This window comes from Ailuropoda melanoleuca, chromosome 4 (genome assembly GCF_002007445.2).
Source record: "Ailuropoda melanoleuca isolate Jingjing chromosome 4, ASM200744v2, whole genome shotgun sequence".
Lineage (NCBI taxonomy): Eukaryota > Metazoa > Chordata > Mammalia > Carnivora > Ursidae > Ailuropoda > Ailuropoda melanoleuca.
This window is the reverse complement of record NC_048221.1, coordinates 84618022-84636419: the sequence shown is the minus strand read 5'-3', so window position 1 is coordinate 84636419 and position 18398 is coordinate 84618022. Positions and strand designations below refer to the sequence as shown.

The 18398-nt window shown below is 42.0% G+C and overlaps 1 protein-coding gene across 6 annotated transcripts in view; it reads left to right on the top strand.

Annotated features, from left to right (window-relative positions):
* Positions 1 to 261: 261 nt before the first annotated feature.
* Positions 262 to 18398, top strand: part of BCL11A (BAF chromatin remodeling complex subunit BCL11A) — a 99920-nt gene continuing 81783 nt past the window's right edge. For 2 of the 6 annotated variants that reach the window (XM_034659175.1, XM_034659176.1), the window contains exons 1-2: positions 263 to 347; positions 5086 to 5415. In XM_034659175.1, coding sequence (XP_034515066.1) covers positions 299 to 347; positions 5086 to 5415 — 379 coding nt within the window. In that variant the 5' untranslated portion in view covers positions 263 to 298. Of the gene's footprint in view, positions 348 to 5085; positions 5416 to 18398 lie in introns of all 6 variants that reach the window. The other 4 variants (XM_034659177.1, XM_034659174.1, XM_034659180.1 and 1 more) reach the window with 3 other exon arrangements.

Genomic DNA, 18398 nt, shown 5'->3' with positions numbered 1-18398 from the left:
GAAAGTTTGGCAGCCGGGGAAAGAAAAACGTGAGAGGGCCCACATCCCTTCCCCTCCTCATTCGTGACCCTTATTTTAATTCTTGATGCAACTTAAAAACAACACCTATACCCAGTTTTGTATTTATTAAAGGGTTGGGGGGTGCGCATAGGGAGTTGAATTTTTCACTAGGCCCTGGAACTTGTCACACACTTAGGAAGCTCCCCCGCCCCGGCACGTTGCGGGGCCCTCCCTCTCCACCCCCGCGCATCCCTCCCTCGTCGCTCTCCCCCGCCCCCCACTCCCCCGGCCGCGCCGGATGCGGAGCAGACGCGGCGCGCGGCGGTGTGAAGTTACAGCCCGGCCAGGTACCGGCGGGAAGGAAGGGCAGTGTTCGCAGGACTCGGGAAAGCCGGGCCCTTCTTTGGAAGGATGCACTGGGGGCTCAAAAGACGGACTGAGGCTTGCAGTCCAGGCTGCTCCCCTGTCCCCCACCCACCCCGGGTCCATCTCGGGACACTCCAGGCTGGGTGGATTTAGCCGGCCTCTAGCCTTGTCTCAGTGCGGTCTTTGGGTTAAGGGACTAGTATGGAGGGGTGGCGGGGGCCGCTTCTTTCTCATTTTCTGGGTGCGCAGAGGGGGCGGGAGCCATTCCGGTCTTCAAGAACCCCCCCCTCCTCCCCAGTTCTCCGCTTCTTGGGCGGACTGAGCCATTCGGTCGCTAGGAGGCAGAACAAGATCAAGAAAGCTCAGCGAACTTGAACCTGTACCAGAGCCTCCCCCACTCCCCGCTCCGCGTTTCTCGGCCGGGGAGGGACAAGCCTTTCGAGGGTGGGGGTGGGGGAAACGGACGGTTAGGCAGAATTCCCTTTCTCCCCCCATCACCCCTTATGTCTTTGTTCTTCCTTTTGACTTTAAAAATGCTTCTGGCCAGGGCTGCGGAGAAGCGCTCGGGAGCGCGGCGGACAACCCAGCGCGCCCGGCGCTGAGTGGGGTGCAGTTTTCGCTTTCTTACGGGGCGGGCATTTTTGGTAGCGGGAAAAGGGGAGTACGCACTCTCAGCCTTCGAGGCAAGGCCAAAGGGCGGGATTCAGCAAGTTTGCACTTAGTCTCCGGGTTCACTTCTTCTACCCCCACACCCCCGCGCAAAGCACGGACAACGACGGCTACGGTGGGATTGCACGGCGGCTCTGCAGCCCGGCCCCTGGCTCCCCCGCCTCCTGCAGCTCTCGCCTCGGACCCCGAAATCACAACAATAGTAACAGTTATCATCATAATGATGCGGGCTACCAGCATCATTAATAATGAATAACCGCAGCCGCCACCGCGCTGCGCACACTCGTGCGGGGAATTGCGGGAGAAACGCATCTGCAGAGATTCCCCCAAAGTAAAAAGTGTGAGCTTGGGGACACAGAATGAATTTCAGGGCCCGCTCTTGAAGTGCGTGTGTGGTGATACCGAGACCGCACCAGGTTAACCAGCCAGTTTTCTAAGCCTCACTTCCCGTTTCTCCAACTGGCGGGGCCAGGGAACGATGGTCACCATGAGGCCGGGCTGGACGGCGGTGGAGGCGACAGTAGGGGCCCCTGGCTGCCCATCGCCTCCCGGTCTGGCCCGGGCCCCACCGCCCGGCAGCCGCCGCTGCACGTGTTTGCAGCGAGCGCGGCCGGAGGCTACAGCCAGCAAGCTGCTTGCTTTGTGCCTGAGTCCCAGCGCCCAACTTCACTTTCTGCAAAGCCCGCCCCCGCCGGGCCCCCTGCCCCGGGCCTGTCGCCGTCGCCTTCGCTTTTGTTTCTTTGCTTTTCCTCTCTGCATTTCAGACTGGGTTTGCTTCCTTACCCTGTTAAGACAATCAAAAGGAAGGACTTGGAAAGCAAACTTGAAGGCATAGCTCCTTTCCCCTCTTCCCCTCCCCCAGCAGCCCTCGTTTCCCTCGCTCCTTCCCTACATTTCTCCTAAAGCTTTTTTTCTTTTTTAAATTTATTCCTTTGCAACTGCAGAGCGAAAGGAGATCTCAGTCAGCCGCTGGGGCATCGAGACGTTCCAGTCTGTTTTGCTGTTTCAACGCAGAAGCATTTTATTTTCTATTTCTTTCTCCTCTTGTAGAGAATTCGCGGCTAATTATTATGATTATTTGCCCACTCCCTTCCACTTCAATCCTGGACTCCCTGCTTTGTAGCGGGAGGTTTAGGCCGGAGCTTAGAAACGATGGTATTGTGGGGGCGAAGGAGGATGGAGTTGAATTGAGGGAGGGGGTAAAATGGCTGAGGTTAGGAATGTTTTTAGGGAAAGAGGAATTTGCATTAAAATACAGAGAAATTATCAGATGCCCAGAAAGGAAATGTTGATTACCACTGAGAAAAGATGTCAATGCAAATCAGTAGACTACACCAAGAGAATTGTATTTTCATATTTTCTTTGTGCCCCACTTCGTCTCATTTTTAATAATATAGCAGCAATAATAAGAACACGTTTTGGTATTTCTCTGAACATTACTAGCCAAATGTTTTGCAAGAAGCCCAATGTTAGACGTATTTCATACATTAGGATATAATTCTTGTTAATTAGCAATAATTTACGTTAAGAGCATAGAAAATGTTGAGGTTACAGGTTTTATATCTGTACATTTGATCATCTTGTTATTTTCAAGAACTTTGCCTCCTATAAAATTAATTAGGTGAAATGTGGAGGTGTAATCAGCAACCTCTGAATTACCACTTCATTTCCTGGTTTTGATTGTAAATCAGTTCAGTCACTACATTTAGAAGACTTTAACCAAGTCTGTTTGCACCGCATTACCTTTAACTATTTGATACCTAGGAGAATATTTCCCTTTGCTCCTAAATAATATTTCTACTTTCAGAAATATGTCAGGCCTTGGGGATAAAAAAAAAAAAGAATCTTAACAGTGGAGTTTGAAAAATGATTTTTTGCAAAGGTTCTGCGTAGTACTAACTTTAATAAAGCAGAGTATTATCTCTGAGTCTTTCTTTAACCTGTGAACCTCAGAACTTGTAGTTAATGCTGAGCAACAACCAAAAAAAGCACGTTTATCAATGTGTACTTAATAATCCTTAATTCAGATAGCAGGGATCTTGGAGATGACTTCCCTCTTCGGTTCCTCACTTGGTCAAAATGAAAGCAAATGTAGAAAAAAAAATGACATAGAGGCATAATGCAAAAGCACTTCCGTTTATCTCCTTTTATTTGAAAAGCGTGCATGTGTATTCTGTATTTATCTTTTGGTCAGTATGTTGGGCAAAGAAACATAAGTGCTTACCTTGCTGTCTTTATTAGTGGGAATATAACCTTCATATTCCTGAGGTGACCTTATGTTAAATTAGGAGGAGTACCAGAGGCTAGAAATTATGACATGTCCTACTTGAGCACAGGTGCAGCTAGGCAGGGCTCTCTCAATATTATTTCACCCAGCACATCTGGGAGTTACTCCAGATCTTCCCCCTCAATATTCAGCCTGGGTAGGGTTGAAATAAATTTAACCTGAGTTCACTGGATTTTTGCACTTTATCAAAATCGGTTCCAATATTCTACACTCAAATTAAAATCTATTTTTTGATTCTCTGTGGCTTTAAGTTCATTAAATGTGAAATTGGCAGCTTGCTAAAGAAGGTCAGACTGATTAACTGTTTAAGACTTGTACGTTTTCTGCTTCAGTTTTATTAACTGGCAGCATCCTGGATGTGTTTTGTATTTTGTGATTTTTTTTTTTTTTTGGATAGAGTAAGCATTCGGTTTCAGGAGCAGAGACTTAACAACTCTCTTTTCCCCTTTGGAAGGTTCAAAAATGATAGGAACTGTTCAAATGAGATGCTGGAGTATTTTGGTGCAAAGTTTAAAAAAAAAAAAAGGAAACAGGAATGAAAGACATATCTACCTAGTTATACCATCCGCTGGTGATTATGTGTGTAGAAATAGTCCCATAATGAAGCGTTTTGGAGCTCATTCAGAAAATTAGTCAACTTTGACAACATTAGGCGAAGTATTTCAAGTCTAAAGAAAGGACTTCTCAGCCTTGTTCTGAAATGTGGCGTTTGCTTGACCATTCTGATTTTTATGTGATGCAGGCCACCAAGTGCAAACATGTTTAGAATATTTTAGGCATTCCTTTCTTCAGAATGAAAAAATGACTAATTGGCTTATTTTCTTAAGTACTCAAAAGTATCCCATTTAGCTAATGTGTCTGAGAAGAATTGCCAGTGTATTTGGTATTTCTTTGATTTTGTGGCACTGCTGAGAGTGAGATCAGAAAGGTTTTTGGCAATATGAATTATGCTGCGTTATGATTATTATTTAGATCCGTTTCACAGGTGAATGCAGTCGTTTTCTTATTATGATGGTGTAAATGTGGCACATTTTCTGTGTGATATCGTAGCTTTCTAATTTATGAAGCTATGTCTCTGTACATTTAGGAGTATATACATTCACACACAAAGGGTGTGTGTGTTTATTCACCTTTCCTTTTATTTTTTGGCACAATGGTCAACTTAGTCTATAGGAAAAAAGAAACAAATTTGGTTTCAGTCCATGTTTTATCAGATTTGAGGGTAGTTATTATTTAAGCTTTCATTATATTCCCTGCCTTAAGGATTTATTTAACAGTCAACATTGTTTCTAAACTTGCAAACCAGACACAGTTATAGTGTGTGTGTGTGTGTGTGTGTGTGTGTGTGTGTGTGTGTGTGTGTATGTTTTCTCAGGAGTTAGGCAAGTCAGAGAGTTTTCTTTAAATATATGATGATTTGTCTCATTGATAAATTTGCTTTCTTGTTAATAACCTTCACATCCTTATACATTTTAGGTGCCTTATGTTTTCTGGGTATTATNGTATGTTTTCTCAGGAGTTAGACAAGTCAGAGAGTTTTCTTTAAATATATGATGATTTGTCTCATTGATAAATTTGCTTTCTTGTTAATAACCTTCACATCCTTATACATTTTAGGTGCTTATGTTTTCTGGGTATTATATGAAGGAGCCTAGAAACACTTTATACAATGTGGTGGGATGGGATGGGGTTGAGAATGTATTTCCCCCTTTCCTCTGTTCTCTGGCGCTCTAATAATTGTGCTTTTGTTTCTCCAACCACAGCCGAACCTCTTGAAGCCATTCTTACAGATGATGAACCAGACCACGGCCCTTTGGGAGCTCCAGAAGGGGACCATGACCTCCTCACGTGTGGGCAGTGCCAGATGAACTTCCCATTGGGGGACATTCTTATTTTTATCGAGCACAAACGGAAACAATGCAATGGCAGCCTCTGCTTAGAAAAAGCTGTGGATAAGCCACCTTCCCCTTCACCAATCGAGATGAAAAAAGCATCCAATCCTGTGGAGGTTGGCATCCAGGTCACGCCAGAGGATGACGATTGTTTATCAACGTCATCTAGAGGAATTTGCCCCAAACAGGAACACATAGCAGGTAAATGAGAAGCAAGGAGAAAAGCTGTTTGCATGTTTTCTTTTCATTTTCAGAGGTGCTGTAATCAAGCACTAAGGAGTGGTGAAGTGCTTTCTGTATTTCTCCATGTGACTGTCCGTGACAGCCCTGTAATGTTAAAATGATCATCCCTATTGCTTATGTCCAGAACACAAAAAAATAAATATTGTCCACTTCACTGAGTCAGATGTAGGTGGTACACACACCTGATACCCTCTTGCTGGATCTACTGATGCTGAATTTCTTTTCTTTTCTTCCCCCCTTCTCATTTGTAAGTGTTGAACCTTACTTTACCTGGCCCAGTTTCCACTGTCCATTTCCAGCCATAGTGACAAGTCAGAGGCGAAAGTGGCCACACAGGCATTTGGTAGTTTGGCCGATGACCCCTTTGAGTCAGAATACCTGGTCAGACCTCCCTAGGGGTACCGTTAGTTCTCAAGGCTTCCATGAGGTGGGGTGGGCTGGCAGGGCATTTTGGAGTGGGTAGAAAGAGTTAACTGGGCTTCAGGGCTAGCCTTGGATCCATATTGGCTGTCAGCCCATATGGGGCTGTAATTAAACACAGCCCCGTGGTGGGATGACACTATGACCTTGACTTTAAGATGCCATTTTCGACTGGCCAGGCCAGAGTAGAGAGGGCAGTTGCTGAAGCGCACAGACATGCTTACTCGAAAAGTTTAAGGGCATGTTGGAAATTTCAAAAGGTTGGTTTGACAGGAACGGCTGCTCCCTGCAGCCTGCCTCCTCAGCTAAATGATAAATGCTTCTCTGTGCTCTCTCTTGTCTCTGATGTGGTTTTGACAGATGTATCTTGATTTTGTTTGTGGTTTACACAACCACATGTCACCCTTACAAATGTCCAGTCCAGACTTCCACTGTTTCTGCTATAACACAATGTAAAAATTCTCTTGGAAAAATACGTACACATATTCAACAGCTCTCCTTCCTTCGGTTAATTTTAGCAGAGAGGTAGCTAGGTGTGTGGGTTTCTCAGCAGCTCATGGGGAAAAGGAATTAGCGGCTAACAGAGGGACTTAAATCCCTACTCGAAGGGATAAACAGCAACCTTATATAGTGACCCTTAAAACGTGTTTTAAAAACACAAGACAAAGTGAATGCGGAGTCTGTGGTGACAAAAAGGCCAAGCCTGTTGGTGGATCCCTTTCTTCTGTTTCTCCTGCCCCTTCCCCGAAAAAGCAGAAGGTTTGTTCAGTTTTAGGAAAGATAGTGCATATAATCAATTGATTCACTGAAACTTGGCTTTCTGACCTAGTTTGACCACAGAGTTGAACTGTAGTAGGTCAGTGGTCCAGAGAGGATTAAATGTCGTATTATTTCTCCTTTCCCCCACTGGAATTTGGTCATTAAAATCAAACATGGCATTTTCTTTCTTTTTCTTCTTTTTTTTAATGCTTCCTGCAATAACACTCAGATACTTTTCATTTAGTGAAATGAGAAATTTGTACCAGAGAAGCTGCATTTACAAAATATTTTTCTAGAATCCACCACGTTTAGTTTATGTGACATGTAGGTTAAGATTTTACACCCCTGCTCACTGCCCCCCCCCCCTCCGTAGGATATGGCAATGACCATTTCCATGTGCTGTCTTGTGACTGGAAGGAAAACGTAAGGCATGATTAATGAAGCAAGAGCAGGCGGAAGGGGATTTGTCGTCTTCGGAGATCCAAAGCCTTTCTAAATCACCAAATATGGAGTAACACTTGCGTGATGTAACATCGTATTTACATATCGAGCTGCTCGTTTAAAAGACAAAACACAGTGTCTGTCAAGCAGGAATTAAAACCACACTTCTTACTGAGGTCCCAAATAGGTTATTCACTCTCAGATTAACCAGCTCCAAAATTCTGTGCTTCTGTAGTTAGAAGAGGAATCTAAAAGCTGGGGGGGAAGGCACTGTAGTGAAAGCTTTTTAATGTGATAGTTGTGAATCTACATAAGGAAAGAAAAGATATTTTCCTAAACTTCTGGTTGTCATAAAGATTTTTTTTTCTTAAAACCTAGTACACAAGCAGAGCCTAGAGAAGCACCCCGCTCTGCCAAAAACGAAAACAAACACAAAAGAAAGAAAAAGAAAAGAAAGCGAATTTAAAATGTTTTAGAGTGCTAATACGAAGTAATTTCACTGAGATGAAAAGCAGTGTAAGGTATCTAAGATATTCAATGGGTGCACGAGCGCTGCAGCCCAGGTGAGGTAAACCTTTCATGCACAAATAATTACAAAGCCTTGATTCCTTTCATTGTGTTTAATCACCTGTCCTGGAATTGGCTGAACATAAATAGCGTGGTCACATCTCAAAGCGAGATGTCAGTAACTAGAATCACGACTTCTCAGAATTCACAGTAATGAATTAAGAATTTCCTATGGTGAAATTAACATTCTACCATTGCACATAAATTAAGATGCCCTGGCCCTCAGGTGCCTCTGAGGGGAAGTTCTGGAAGACGGCTGTGCACTACTAGCCCATTTCTCTCAAGCATGTCTTCCCAATTCCAAGTCTGCTTTTCTTTTTATGGTGAGGAAAGAAACAATAAGAATAATCATTCAGTAGATATTTGAATTGTGTCACAAAAAGAAAGGAGAAGCAATGCTCCATATTAGTTGAGAGATCTATTGATGAATCTGTAGGAGAATATGTTTGGCAGCCACATAAAAGGTAGTCATTTAAGTGCGCTGTGTAGGAACGGCTTTATTAAAGCGATGTAAGTTGGATTCGAGCTCAGTGTGCTCTGTGCCATTTTATAGGCAGGAAGCAGGAATAAAACAGTGATTTTCCTGAGATAAATAAAGCTTAGAATTTGGGGCTTTCAGATAGGAGAATAAGGTAGAGTTCTTTAAATCCTTAGTAAAGTGATGTGCATTTTGACTGTACACAGGCCTCTCCAAGATGAGTAGTTTTTTAGAAAGGGTGATTTTTACCTGGCAGATAGATGGGTCTGTGGGCCAGCACTTCACCCACGTACATGTGTTAACCCATCGACGTTGATCAGGTTGCTTTTCCATTTCATTCAAATATTCAAAATATTCCGTGATTGTGGTCCATTGAGACCATTAAAATAGTATTAATTTAACTGGAAATAAGCAGGTATATTGTATGGGGCCCAGTTCATGTATTTGTGTGTCAGATACTCACCACGAGGTATTAGCAGCCTGTGACTGGCAGTCGTTTTTAATAGGGGTGTTGCTGTGTTTTCTAGTCTTCTATTTTATGATGGGGGAAATACTCATCAAAGACTAGTGAATGGGAAACTGCTGTTCACTTATAGAAAAGGCCAAAAATACAATCCCACAGTGTCAGATTTGAGGTTTTGGCTTATTATACACAGAAATCTTCAAATTAGGGTTGGGCTGTCATGAAGTTAGCTTTTTAAGAGAATTAGGGAAAATATGACCAGTGCTATAAAATGTAGTAAAGTCTGCTACCATTGATAAATATTATTTTTTTCCCCTCTTAAAATCATGAACATAGGCCTTTGGATCAGGATATTTCAAAATCATTTGCTTAGGCAATATACCTCATCACTGGATGAAAATATGTGAGACAGTTACTCTAGTGGAGGGAGAAATACTAATTCAAAACAGAAATACATCAGCATGTTACTTAAAGGTAAATCAAGTATAACATACTTATGCTTTTCAGAATCTAGAAAATCAACGTGCCTTTTCCTTTTGTACCCATTCTAATTCTTCCCTAGCTCGGACTGGATTTGGGATGTATTTGTGTATTTCATGGTGTAATTGGAAACGAGACTATAAATTATAGTATCCTAGTATGACTACTTACTTTTAATTTCTCTTTATTCATGTGATTCTGAATAAACACCACTGACCTCTGAAGTGAATTTTTAGCATGGCAGCTGAAAAAGAAAACAACAAACAACCCCCCCCCGCCATGTACTGGTGAACATTTTACTTACCTTCCGAATCCAGAGAGTTGAGAATATTGTGTCCTTATATAAATATCTAGGATTTTCATTGGGAGCCTTTTGTGAGGCCACTACCCAAAGACTCATGTTCGTGAGTCTGGGAGTCCTATATACAAGCTGTATTTGTAAATAAGACCAAGAAAGGTTGTGAACTGGCAGCTTGGATGTTTTGTCAAAGTACAATGTCAGAGAAACTCTGTCTAAGACAAATTGTAAATAGAACTGTCACAGTGATTGCATGATTGAGCCACAGAAGTGTCTTACAATTGTTGGCATTGTCAGAGGACTTTTGAAAGCTTAATTAAACACAGTGGCCCGCATGGCTGCTAAATTTACTTCAGAAAGCCAAAAAGGAAAAAAAAAAATCTAAAATGTGGAAGATCCCAAAGATCCCAAAGTTCTTCAGACATCACCCTTTTGGTGACACAGAAAAGATGCATTGTGCATTTTCCTAGTTGTCTTTTATAAATACTAGTTTTGAGAATAGGGCCACGTGATATGAAGACCCTCCTGCGTGTGGTGTAGAGATTGTGTTCGTTTTTCTGTCTCCTGCTGTTACAGACAGTTAATGTAAAAATGGCCTTTTATTGGAAACACAAATATGTATTCACTTCAAGAACAGGAGCAGAGGGGGAAAGTTTCCCTCCCATTCTCTGTGTTCATTCTGTGAAAGCTTAAAAAAAACAGTGCTGTAATTTCTTAAATCACCCCATTCCTTGTGTTGCAAGTTGTGGCTTTTCCTTTAAAGGATCTGAAATCTGTTTTGCACACCTTTCTCCTTGTGAATGTGGCATTTAATTGTGGAGCTGCCCATGGGCTGGAAAATGCAACTGGGTGTAGAAACGTGCAGGCAATGTCAGGACAGCGAACCTTAAGCTCAGGAAAGAGGAGAGTTGGATGCATATTAATGGCACATTTTCGAGTCCTGGAAAATCATTAATTTCACATCGCAGCCTCAATGTAGTTTGGCTAATGTGCAAGGACTAAATTGGAGTATATAACAAAGGTGCAAATCCTAGGGAAGCATTTTTCAGAATTTCGTGATTTCTTAAGTGAAAGTATTTAAGAAAGGAGAATAGATGAATGGTGGCTGTGCACACGAGCCAGTACGAAAGGAAGAAAAGTTTGGCTTTCCTTTGGTCCTGGGAAAACATGAAATCGAACCAAAGTAGCACAGCTAGGGAGATGCACCAGGTTGCGGCATTCCAGGTGAATTTAATGTACTTTGGTTGCTCTGTTCACACCCTGTACTGCACAAAGGAATCATTTGACAAAATTTACCCCAAGCCCAAGTCTGTTTTTACATACCATAGTACTAGCTTCGTGCAATAAAAAGCACTTAACATCCAACTGGACCCAGCCTGGCACCTTGCCACTTTTTTAGCAACAGATTTAATCACCAAGGATCTTTAGTACCTTTCTGCTTGTTCAGACTTCATTTGGGTCATGGTTATGTCAGCAGTGTTGTTATTATTACGAGGATTAAAAAAAAAAAAAGATTTTAACTTAGCACCCATTTTTAACATTGTCTCAAATCAAGCAGGTTTTTATTTTATGTGTCAATTTGGAGGACATTAATAAAGTTCATAAATATGTTCAGACTATGTAATTTAATGGATAATAACCAGTACTTTCATTTGTAATGACAAATAGAAAATTGGCCATTGTATCCCTCCCTCCTCTGTTCTTTCCTCCTACCCAGGTAAATAAGCATCCTTAAACTGCTTCTCCCCTTTACTTCCAGGGTATGGAGGCTCTGGCCAATATCAGTAAATTTACCTTTGTAATTTGCCATGTAGTTTTTACAACAATGACCTAATTAATTTGAGCACGAACCATATTATTGCTACTAGAGTCATTTTCTGTCACAAACTTAATTTCCAGGAAATGTAACCTGACAAACAAGAATGCTTTAGCTCTCCACATGTGCTCCTAGAGACCAAAGGCAGATTTAAAATAATAATAATAATAAAAAAATGCCAGCATTATTAAAGCCAGTATGCTTGATGCCAAACTCAATTTGAAGCCAGTAAACATCAGACTGTATTTCTAATCAGTTTTAGAATGTAACGGATTCCATATTGGGTTCACTGGAGTCTGTCTCTCTGCTTTTTACTGGCCAGCTGCACTCCCTATGCATTTTTAAAACATTTCAGCAAAGGCTTTTGCTGTTCTTAGCAGGGTTAGTAACTTGGGGTCTATTTCTGAGCTCATTCGTCATTCTGCAATGGCATTGAGTTAGGTTGGCAAGGGAAGGATATGAAGCATGGGGGGTGGTGAGGTCACTTCTGACCCCAGCAGGGAATAGGTGAGCTTCATTTGCCTTTACAATAGGCGCACAGTTACTGCACCTTGGAGGAGCACTCAGGTGCCGCTCAGATGGGCGCATGTAAATGCCCTGTCAGATGCGGAGCCAGAATATTAATGCTCCTTCCACCACTGCACCATAATAAAGCTGTACACAGCAAGCTTAATATGCAGCCAGTCTGGGGAATTGTGTAAACTTAGATAGCCCAGTGTGAAAGACAGCGATGTAAAAATGCTCGATATGCTACAGTTTCCATTCTTGTTCTCCTTTGATCTATAGCAAAATGAAAACATCATCCTTTCCTCCTCTTGGACTTGTCTCCCCAACTCTGCCACCCCCAATCCACCACCAGAATTTTTTGCATGTGTGGTATGGAGAAATGCGACATAATTTGTTTCATGTGGTTAATTACAGGCGTTTGAATATTTAAAATTTTAAATAGCCGCAGTTCCAGCTTTTCCTGTTAAAAGTATGTGATTTGAACAAAGGGAATACAGTGTAAATATTTGTGGTGATTTGCAACACCCCTCTCTCCCCATTAAACACACACACACGCACATGCACGCGTGCGTGCGTGTGCGCGCACACACATTCAGTTTAGATCTAGTGCTGACTTAAAAGACTTCTGTACTTTCGTTTATACTTTTTTTTTTTTAACCAACTCTCAACTGGAACTCCATTAAAACATTTCGCCATTATTTTTGAGTCCTCTATTGCTTGAGGTTTTAAAGAGGATTTTTATAATGTGTTCATTTAACAGAATCAACAGCTGTCAGAACCAGTTGTGGTAAATCCACAAAACGTACAAAAGAAAATACACACGTTTCCTGAAACAAAACACTTGGAAAAATAAGCTGCCAAGAACGGGCGAATGAGAAGTTTGCAGACAGGGAGCCGGAGCGTTTCATCTCTGGGTTCACCCTGGAGACCGATGTGAGCGGATCTGATGCAATGCCGCTGGAAGGCTCACCTGACCAGGTGGCTGATCTGAGGCAAGGCGCTGCACGGAGGCTGGCCTGGGCTGCAACTTGCTCCTTCTTCTGGCCTCCTTTTTTTCCTTTTTGATCTCTCTACAGAGATAAAATACCAAGTTCGTAGAGTGCTAAGCAACAAATTATATCCACTAAAGGTGAGATGATCAGATTTAAACTTCCTGTAAAAGAGGTGAGAAGGCGCCTCACACACCCTTTTCCAGATAGGGTTGGCAGCCTGTTATGCCGAATGGAATCAGCCCCGCCAGGGAATTCCCAGTGGGACCGAGGAGCAGGCCTGTTGCTGAAGGGGATACCTGGGGACCTTTGGTCATTCACAATGCGTTTCTGTTTGTATCCTCACTCCTGTGAGCATTGGCGATGAACAATTACACCTACAATTTGATCTGAGTTTTAGATACAGGTGAGTCCGCTGATTAAAAACTCCCATTAAAATGAAGAATGGAATTATTGTGCAGCCTGTGAAGGTGCTTTCAAACAGAACACAGGTGCTGTTGTGTCCCCCGCCCTCTGGTTTCGGTTTTCTTTTTGAATTTTCTACAAAACACAAGGAAGCCTCATGCTAAGCATCAGGGCATTTAAATTCATATTCATCGGTTGTTCATTTTCTTGATATGTAATGATGCATAAAAAAACTGGGGGAAAAATCACAGCTGTTGATTTTTAGAGAAAGAAGGTGTAGCTTGGATTCTTCCCTTAGTTGGAGCACAAGGCCCTACATGCCATGTTTGATCTTTTACATTTTTATTTTTTTATTTTTTTTAATTTTTTTAAAGATTTTATTTATTTATTCAACAGAGATGGAGACAGCCAGCGAGAGAGGGAACACAAGCAGGGGGAGTAGGAGAGGAAGAAGCAGGCTCATAGCAGAGGAGCCTGATGTGGGGCTCGATCCCAGAACGCTGGGATCACGCCCTGAGCCGAAGGCAGACACTTAACCGCTGTGCCACCCAGGCGCCCCTGATCTTTTACATTTTTAAATATGGAGTTTCTTTTTGGGCTCCCAAAACGCCCCCAAAACAAAAAACAAACCCAAAACAAAAAAAAACCTAAAACAAAACTCTGAAGCATTTCCCTTTACTGACTTAGGGAATAGCACGATTTCATGATTTACTCACATTTAGGGGGAAGCTCACAATGAACCATTTAAGGCTCCTCTTAGCCCCTCCTCCACAAGTCTGAGTTCACAGTTAAAACAGTACATTAACCAATGTTAAATTTTTAAATCTCGTGAGTTTCTCTCTCCTACTCCATCCTATCCTAAGATTAAGAAGAAAAAAAAAAGCCCAACTGCACAACTATTCTTTTACATTTAAAAGTGAACATTGGCTACTGAAGAATGATTTAAAGCCTGCGAAAATTTTTAATAATAAATCGTAACCTTCTCATGTTATGTTTTTGTTATGTTAAGGGGAAAAAATCAATAAGGAAAAATTTAATTCTGATAAAGATACTCTTGGATCTTTGAAAACAACTGCTGTCCTTTTAACTAAAACATTTGAGCAGCTTCAAAGACTATGTATTTCTTCTGATCTTGGAGCTGTGTGACTGGTAGCAAGAAAGAAAAAAAAAATCTTATTCTACATACAAGTGGATTGCTTAACAAGTCTGCACAGACACGTACTTGTTTGTACAATAGAGATAAAAATTCCTGTATAAAAATAATTCAGCTGCTGACAGCAGGCATTGTTGTTGGACCTGTCTTTTGTGCTTGTCCCAGCTCTGGGCCCCCTCTCCCCCCTATCTGCTTGGGACAGCTTGCCGCCTGCAGACTCCTGACCAGAAGTTAATTGCTATATATTGAATGTATAGGTATTGTATCTAAAGAGGAACAGCTCAAGCCTTCCTGTATGCATTCCACTCTCCTTTCTGATGTGATTGCGGGGCTGCCAGCAAGGGGGTGGCAGGCAAACGCTCTAATAGGGAAAATGACTTGAAGGCAGTTAGGGGAAATTTGGCCTTCAGGTCCCATTTGCTCTGCAGTGTAGCATCAGTTTCTAAACTTTTGTTTTTAATCTAACTCTGATTTACTCTGTCACATCCCGTATCAGCCCTCATTGAACTCTTACTCATGTAGAGTAACGTTAGTGTCAAATGGGTTGGTCAGGACTGTGGACCTGTGGCTCATACAGATGGTTGTGAATGTGAGTTATGTGGAGCTCTGCATCTGATTCTTTCTAATAAAAGTTAAAATGGGGCACATTTCTGAGCAGGGCGCATGGATAAGAGAGCTAAGGAGTCAGGGCTGGTACTTGGGTTTTTTCCCCTTCTCTCTTCTCCTCTTTCCCACTTCTTGGTATACCTGCGTTTCAGGTAGGAAGATCAATTCTAGGAAAATGGCTGAGGCGGGGTGGGGGTGGGGTGGGGGGTTGGTGGANGAGGCTTTTGGGTCCAGAAGCACATATATAAGCATGGGCACGTGGTCCTTTCTGAGCTGTTACTCTCAGTCTGACTTGTACGCTAGCCGAGATAGGACTTAACGTGTGCTTTCATCTGGGTTGGGTGTATGGGATGGGGGAAGAGGAGGCATTCACTGGGAATTCTGTCACTAGAGTTTCTTAAATATCATGAGGTTAGTAAGGTGCGAGTTAGCATTCGAGGTGTGAGATAGATTCTTCTCCATACTTATCATTGGGAAGCATGAAAATTCAAATTCCCACCATGTAAGAAAAGGGGTGGGGGGTGGAGGGGTGGACGCCACGACTTTCTGAATGTCAGCTGATGTCTGCATGACCTGTTCCTCTTGAATTAAATGCTGCCAGTGTAGGATGGGGGGAGCCCCCAGGAAGATAAATACCCAACGACAGGATTTTCACTCCTCAGAAGTAAACCAGATCTCGCTCCTCTGCCTCATATCCTCTCCTTTCTTGTGCTTTTCCTTCTGGAAGCAGAAACTTCTAAAACGAATGCCACTCCAAGGCGATGAAAAAGCTGTTTTTATACCACAGTGGATGTTTACACAGGAGACTCAACTTGAGGGGAAAAAGGCTTTTTGGGAGGGTGGTGGGACTCGTGTTAATCTGTTTTGTTGGAGGCCGGTGCAGTATATTGCCTGTGAGCAACTCTGGGCTGTTTTTGATAAATTACCATGTTTAGAGATAGGTTTGGCTCTTAAGGGCTTAGTTTTATGAACAAAGTCCGTAACGATGTTTGCAGCCTCTGTTTGTCTCTTAGCCCCTTTGGCTTCACTAGAAGCTCAATGTTTAGTTTAAGCTCAGTCTGGAAGATATAACAATTTTGCATTAAAAAAATGAGGAAATCATAGGAAGAAAAACCCTTTGCTTTTTGGATGAATCTTACTGATAATTTGCTAAAGCTCATTTGAATTTTAAGCACTTCTTTAATCTTCAAAGGCTAAATTGCTTTATGAATATGCATGGTGTGGGCAGACTTCAGTTCATTACCTAGTTGTAAATTCTAATGACCATTAGGTCCTTCCAGTAATTGCGAATTGTTTTGCATTTTTGATTGGCCTATTAACATGTACATTCGGTGCACATCAGGCTGGCCTGTCAGCCTACTGAAGGAGAAAAAAAAGGTGAAAATTGTTTATAGCACCAAGATTCTTAGATTTTCAATCTTGCAAAATTGATGATGTAAAAAAATTAAAGCAGTGTTTTTTCTTTTCAAGATTGAAAGTTCACCAAGAGATTTGACATATTTAATTTACATGATGACTTTGCACTCCTTCATTAATGCAATTTGCATATGAAGCTGTTGTTAATCACTTTTGATCATGTTTTGTGTATTAGCTGCCTCAGTGGCTCTCCTCCTCGGATGCCCCAGTAGAAAGGAGCAAAATGATGCATCTTCTTGCCAAGTTTCCTTTAGTGAATTGAGGAATTAGAAGTCTAACCTTGAGTAATTACATATGTTTTATCCGTTTTCTTTTAACGTTAAGTACAGTTTGTGGAAGCGTTGGCTGGAAGTCGTTCTCATTTGGGGAGAAGACTGTGAAATTCAAGTGTGTGATTGAGGCTCATCCAGATCTGTGCGGAAATATGTGCTGCCTGTCCCTGTTCCCCCGCGAAACTTGTTGGGCAGTTTCATTGTTAAGCAGTTTGATGTCAGGGAGACTTGAATTTTCCAGCGTATTAAGACATCAGGCTTCTCCTTTGAAGAGAGATGGCTACAGAGTACAGACAGACCTTTGCAAACAATGCTTTGGGTTTCTTCTTTAAATATGGGAGCACCCACACGTCTGGGGCTTGGGCTTGGCTGACTTATTTACCTTTGAGCTCAAGTAAGTTTTCCTGTGGCCTCGTCCAGCTTCTGCTCTCTGCTGCTCTGTGTTCTCCCCTAGTCACAAGAGTAAATCTTGGTCTCTGGGCTCCTGGGTGCCTCCTTCAAGGTACACATGTGCCCTGGATGTGACAACAAGGTGTTAACTAACAGTTTCCGATTTTTGAGAGCCTGTGATTTGGTGATTTGCCCTTGCTGTTGAATAGCCCGTGCTGTATTACTGGTGCTCATCTTTGGTCTATGAGTTTATCACTGGTTAACAAGCAAAATCAGAACACGGAAACTGATATTCTGATTAAAAGGAATGTTTAATGAAAGAAAATAAATTGTGATGGAAAATGAACAGTGTGTAAGAAACATAACTACAATTTTAACCTCCGAGGGACCCTAGCACTGCCCTACCGTGACTTCCATCCATACCATGCTAAAAGCATGCTTCAGTTCAAAGTTGTTAATATTCAGCTGGGAAACAGTATCCAGAACACAAATAAATTATTAAGTGCATGAACTTTTTAGGCAGTAAGATGAACTGATGGGGTCCATCTGTGAGATCCAGGGGCTTTTTATTTGTGTGTGTCGAGCGATTCTGCCCTCTCCGACTTCACAGCCTTTGGTCTCCGGCCAACTGCATGCATAATTGATTCCACACGCACTATCATTTTCTTGATGTAATTGCTTTACTAAGATATGATGAAATCTAATGGATAATTTGCTATTTGAAAATGGGCAAAAAAAGGTTCATACTTTTTTTTGAGGGGAGGGCAAGAGAGAAGGGGTGTATTCAGATGACCGGCTATTTAAGAAAACACAACAAAACGAAACAGGCAAAACTCTCTCATGCACTCTGCTTCAATCACGTTGCTTGTTGGTAGGAAGGTCTTTGTGACATATGGAAGCCAGTGTGTAAATCTCTCTCATCTCATATCACCCTCCTTCATTCCTTTTTTCTCTGTCTCTCCTCCAAACTTTACAAGAAAGGGATCCTAACAAGGTAAAAAGTAAACAATTTAGTCATCACAAGCCTTATTATTCAGTCTATCCAGGAGTTTTGCCATGTCGGTTTATTTAACTTCCAGGAATGTAAACACTGACACAGCCCTAGAAGCAGCCAGAAAGATTACAGTATTAGAGTTAAAAACCGTGAGCATGGGGTAGCTGTGCTTTATACTCAGCTATAATAACACTTTACATTGAAACATAATGGTAAGTCAAAACCGACTGGAAGCTTCTGCTTATATGGAGTACAGATTTCATTCTAATAGATTGGCGTAATCTAGTGTACCCAGAGTAGATTGTTATATAATGGAGAAACTGTATAAATGTCAAGTACACAAATAATTCTACGGGAAGTAAATGAAAAGTATTACAATTTCTTAAATCACCATTAAATTTTGTTGGTGGAACGGTCTCATTAGGTCCCTCAAAATCATGTGTGGCTTTGCATAAGTCTTTTAAAAATGTATTTTGAGGGAATTTAA